This window comes from Fulmarus glacialis, unplaced genomic scaffold, assembly GCF_000690835.1.
Source record: "Fulmarus glacialis isolate BGI_N327 unplaced genomic scaffold, ASM69083v1 scaffold22803, whole genome shotgun sequence".
Classification (NCBI taxonomy): Eukaryota; Metazoa; Chordata; class Aves; order Procellariiformes; family Procellariidae; genus Fulmarus; species Fulmarus glacialis.
The window spans coordinates 1-5,298 of NW_009205159.1; the positions used below are offsets into that span (position 1 = coordinate 1).

The 5,298-nt window shown below is 55.5% G+C and overlaps 2 protein-coding genes across 2 annotated transcripts in view; one reads left to right on the forward strand and one right to left on the reverse strand.

Annotated features, from left to right (window-relative positions):
- Positions 1-167: 167 nt before the first annotated feature.
- Positions 168-4,794, reverse strand: TTC22 (tetratricopeptide repeat domain 22). The gene is given in 6 exon segments (XM_009575298.1): positions 168-345; positions 347-597; positions 2,474-2,626; positions 3,180-3,298; positions 3,962-4,077; positions 4,736-4,794. Coding segments are annotated over 6 exon segments (876 nt in total).
- Positions 4,793-5,298, forward strand: part of LOC104074981 (chromosome unknown open reading frame, human C1orf177) — a 6,413-nt gene continuing 5,907 nt past the window's right edge. The window contains exons 1-3 of the mRNA XM_009575299.1: positions 4,793-4,798; positions 5,066-5,170; positions 5,267-5,296. Of these exons, the coding sequence (XP_009573594.1) occupies positions 4,793-4,798; positions 5,066-5,170; positions 5,267-5,296 (141 nt within the window). The remainder of the gene's footprint in view (positions 4,799-5,065; positions 5,171-5,266; positions 5,297-5,298) is intronic.

The window sequence follows — 5,298 nt, forward strand, 5'->3', positions numbered from 1 at the left end:
GACGCCCGCAGGGCGTGGCGGTGGATGGCCACTAGTGCCGGGGACAGCGGGGCAGCAACAGGGCTAACCACAAGGGATTTGTCTATTGCTTTTTTAATTAACAAGGTTTTAGAAAACTAAGAAGGTCCTGACAGCCACCCTGCGGGACCTGCTGCCACCCCTGACGATCAGAGGGACAGTGACCGCTCCTCCCTCCTGCCCTTGGCAGAATCGACCTTCATCGTCTCAAACAGCAGCTTTACCAGCGCCATCCTTCCCCGGGCCATCGTGGCTTCGGAGAGCTGGATCACCTCCAGCGTGCGGTTGCGGCAGACCACCCTCAGCTCCTGCTGTGGGCGCTGAAGGTTTCTCCTCGGCTTTCGTAACCCGCTGCTCCACCTCCTGCACCAGCGTTTCCGTCTTCAGCTTCTTCTGACCAAAGAGCACGAGCAGTGGCTCCAGGAGGCACCACAAGCTCTCAGTGGAGCCCGCGTCATCCAGTTCGATGGCCCGCTTGAAGCACGTGAGCGTTTCCTGGCTTTTAAGCCACAGGCATTTGCCCCTGAAGAGCTGCAGTTCGGGTATGGTATCGCCCAGGTCAAACTCCATGGCTTTATCCTGGAGTGTCATCCGCCAGGAACAGTTGTTGCATGATGTCGCTGCTCATGTCATTGTCAAAAATAGTAAATAGAATGGGGGGCAGCACAAAATGGGGCTGTCAGGAGAAAAGAGAGACCAACGGCTGCCTCCGAGGATGACACTCCCCATCAGGCTCTGGGCAGAGGAGTAACAGAGTGTGGCTGACCTGCTCTCGGCACCGTGTCTGTAGTGTACAGGCGGGGCTGGAGTCCTGCTCCCACCCTTGTGTCTAATGTCTCCCACTGCTTGGCTCCGGGTGGCTCTTCACTCCCGTAAGCCCTCTGAATTCCCTCCCAGCTAAGGCTGACGTTAACCATAGCAATCCCTCTGTCCTCTGTTCCTGCTTTCCGCCCTGCTGCATCTCGCCATCTCCCTCCCACCTAACTGGAACCGAGCCCAACAGGAGGGAGAGGCAGCCCAGGGCCAGGCCCCTCAGTCTTTGTGGTCTAACTTTGGGCTGAGAGTTAATGAAAACCTGGGGACACTGCAGGGAGCTCCCCGGGATCTCAGGGGTATGATGTGCCCATCCTCACCTGGCCTATGTCCAGGTTTGTCCTCAGGCACGAACCACCTTGAGGACTCTTTCGAGGTGATTTTTAGCATGCATGAGCTTCCTTCTGTTAGGCACTGGGCTCTGTCCCATCTTGGCGTGTTCCAGATCTTGTAGACACGTCTTCGTGTGGGTCTGGAGACCAGAGGAAACTCATCAGCTTGGCTTGAGTGCCCAGTTGCAGGATGGATGATGAAATGATGCGAGTACAAACCACTAGCACGCATCAGGTCAGCTCCTTGGCCCTGCCAAACCACGCCGGAGAGCCAGGCCAGCTTGCCTGGCACCAGCACCTCAGTGTCCAAAGCATGACCCCATGGTTAGCAGTACCAGGAAAGGTGGTGCAAGCCCCTGAGATGCTGCTCACCCTGTTGACCTTGGCTGTAAATTTGGTTCCTGGTGATCATGGGGTCCTCGAAAGCAACTAGCCCATCCGCTCCCCCTTCCAGGCTCAGACATGCCCTAACATGTTCAGAGGTTGAACCACTTGGCCATAGGAGTGCGCCTGAAGAAGGGCTGAGAAATCAAAAGCCTTTTTCTTAACGTCATTTCAGCTTTCTCCAGTCAAACCTGGCAGCCAGACACACGCGGCACCCAGTGACCACCTGACCACCTCCACACTGCACTTTTCAGCCTCCTGCCTCTAGCTCAAAGGAATTTAAACATCTGTGAAGAGCAGTTGTAAGCATATATTAAATTACTCCACTAGAGGAGGAGATTTCACTTCACTGAGCCTCATTTTATGAGGAGTTAAATAATCCTGCTTAAATATAAGGAAGTGAGAATGAGTCCTTATTTTATTTAAAAATGGGATTTGAAGAAATCTTCGTGATTCTTCTATAATGGGAAATACTCACTAATGCGCACTCCTGTTACAGGGGTCTGGAAATGGGCAAAATCAAGGGATTAAAGAGCACATTTTTGATGCCCCTGAGTGATTTAGGAGCATTAAAGTCATTAAATAGTCGAGCCAGTTCTGCGAGGTGACTCAGTATCCTGTGAAACGTTGTCCAGAGGGACGTGGGGAAGTCCCTCAGCAGCTCAGTGCCAGAGCCAGGATCTGGCCCAGATTTCCTGGCTGCCAGGTACCAACTTCATTCCCAGGCCAGCCTTCACTGGTTTTGTCAGGCAATTGCTTCTCCTTACGTGTTTCTCACCACAATTAAACGAGCAATGCAAACGCTGTCTGGGAGAAGCGCCGTGGCTGTCTTGGAGGCTGGAGGAGCAGGACAGGTCCCTGCAGGAAGGGGACCTGCCCACCCCTTGGACACCCAGCACGCTGTGCTGGCCCCAGCGAGGACTCACCTGCACCCGGGCGCAGTAAACCTGCCAGTTGAGCTGCGGGTCCCACAGGACATCCAGTGCGGTGTTGCATATCCCTTTGGCCATCTCCTGCTTGCCCAGGAAGTGGAAGATTTTCACCGGGAAGGGAGGGTTGTCTTTCACCATTTCTATCGCCTGTTTGAGCCACAGAAGTGAAACACATTTCTGTCAGTGACTTATTGCCTGCTGTGCTGATCAAAGGGACAAAACCATCTTGGACTGATTCGCCGAGGCGGTGTTTTAACCAGGAGGGTTTAAGGTTGTACAAAAGACGCGGTCTGCGGGTAAAGCTGATACCTCTTACTAAATCAGCAGACAGGACTGAATGCGGGGCTACGCTCGGGGGTTATGTGCCTGAAAGCATGTCTGTGCTCCTTATTTTTTCCAGCTGTGCTGGGGGAATTTAATAAAGGTACTGCTGTCCCTGCAGCCTTTCACCAAACTGCTCGCCTGCTGCTTTGCCAGGGCTGATTTATGCCATTGGGGCCAAACAGGCGGCCTGGGAGTGGTGCGCTCTGTACATGGCAGGACCGAGGGTCTCGGCTCCCATCTGGGGCCTCCCCTCTGTGCCCTGGGGGATTTCTAGGAGGAAAAATGCTGAGGATGGGGGGAAGATGAATGAAGGACCAAGCAGGCAATGGCAGCTGCCTCGAATCGGTCCCCGGCGCAGCAGCGCTGGGTATAGCACCTTGCCAAAGCAATCAAGGGGGTCAGTCTCAGAGAAGCCACAGTCCTGGATCCCCGTTGGGGAGGTGGAAAACGTTTCTTTCCTTTCCAGCAGCATCCCCAGATAGCACCAGGCCAGGGCTAGGGAAGAGAAGTCAGGGCAGGTGAAAGGCCAAGTCATTCAGCAGCCGAACCTCTCTCCATCCTGCGCAGGATTTGCAGTTTGGGCTTGGGGTCTCGGCACAGAGAGGCGGCACATCCCGACTGACCCTGGACATGCTCTTACACAGCTTGCAGGGTCCGTGAGCCCACAGCGCTGGCTCACACGCCTGGCTGACTAACTTTCCCGAGTACTTTCATTCCCTCCAGTGAAGTTACTGTAACTGCACACAACTGCAGGACAATGTTTTTATGCCCAGTGAAGCGGTAGTTGCAGGGCTTGTCTTAGATTCGCCCCTTGGGAAGTTACTGGGGGATATAAAATTACCGGACGTCCCCTGCACCTTGGCAGCTACCCAAGGTGCAGGTGCTCCCGGGTAACCCTAGGGTGCTTTCAGACAGCTCCTCCTGAGCAAACAACGCTTTTGAAAATAAACAACACTGATAAAAATACCGTAATTAAATCAATCAGAAGAATGTATATCATCACCTGAGGTTCAGGGCTACCTTGGATGTAGGTACACACAGCATCCATCAGTGCTGGATGCATTACACCACGAGTTACGCGTGCGTAAGGACCAGAGGTGGGTTTTACACAGATGGGTTTGGGGTCCCCCGCCTGCTGAAATAATCAATTTCTCCTACCTCTGTAGTGAGCATTGGAGGACTTGGTGACTTCTCAGAGCAGCGCCAGGATCCCGTCAGAGGCGGGCAGCCTCTTCTGCTCCTCGGTGCCCTGGCTCAGCAGGATCTCATCCAGCCTGCAATGGGAGTGGGTGGCACAGCTGGGACTGGGCAGCAAACCCCGCTTTCTGCACCAAACAGCAGCCCAGCGCCAGGGAACCGGCTTCCCCAGGCCTGGCTTGCTCTTGTCCAAAACGCCACGGGCATTAAGGGGGCTGGTGAGCCTCCCTTGCGAAGATGATGGATGCGGGTCGCCTTGCCCAGACCCGCCAGTGCTCACAGATGCAGCAAATACAGCGCCACAGAGGACACGAGCACCAAGAGCATCTTTTTATTGCCCCAAATGGATTGGCAGGTTGGGTTGTTGCTTTAAGAATGTATTTTTTAGCAGCTTAGAGATAATTTGTCCCTCTGAAAGCCTGGTAAACGGTTGGATCAAGCCCCGAATATGTTGCTTTAGGCAGGCTAGGAGCCTCCGTTACAACCAGGATCCCTGCCTCGGCCCTGCTGCCTGCCAGCCCTGTCTGCTCCTGGAAGGGGACATTCCCCGGGGAACTGGGATGCTGGGTGCCACGGTGATGGCTGCCATGGCAAGGACTGCCACCATCCCCACAGCCCTCGGGGACCAGAGCTGCCAGCATGGGGCTGCAGGCGCTCCCTGGGAGCATGGGCAGCCAGGTGAGGCCACCGGCCGGGCTCGCCTAAAAAAGCCCTTACCAGCGTAGCTCTTCTCACCTCCCAGATTGTCTGTGCTGGCTGGCAAGCAGCTTCTTGCACAGGGACTTTTTGCACATGACGGTCCGGGACACCCAGCTCAGGTTGGGAGCACCCCAGGGTGGAAGTGTGGGACGTGGGCTGCCTACGCCGTAGCTCGCTGGCACCTTTCCAGTGCTCAGCAAACACAGAGCACAGAGGAGTGGGATGTGGAGCAGCAGATCCCCATGTCCATCTCTCCTAATCGCCCCTCTTCACCCGGCTGCGGAGCTGCAGCTGGGTGGGCATGGGCTCGGCCTCGTGCTCCAGTCCCGGCGCTGCTGATGGTATTGCTCCGGCTCTGCGTTGCAGGGGAAAGCATCAGCCTCTGGCTGGGCCAGGGCAGAGAAGGGCTCCCGGCTTAATCAGCTGCCCCATTTCCAGTTCAAGGAGATAATGAAGAGGCACAAACGCCAGGTAAGAGCTGGGTTTCATCCGCCCTCCGTGCACATTTGCTGGGGGCGATGGTGCAGGCAGCGCTGCTCAGCCCTGTCTTCTCTCCTCTCGCAACAGGAAAGGCTGGGCCCGGGAACGTACAACATCAG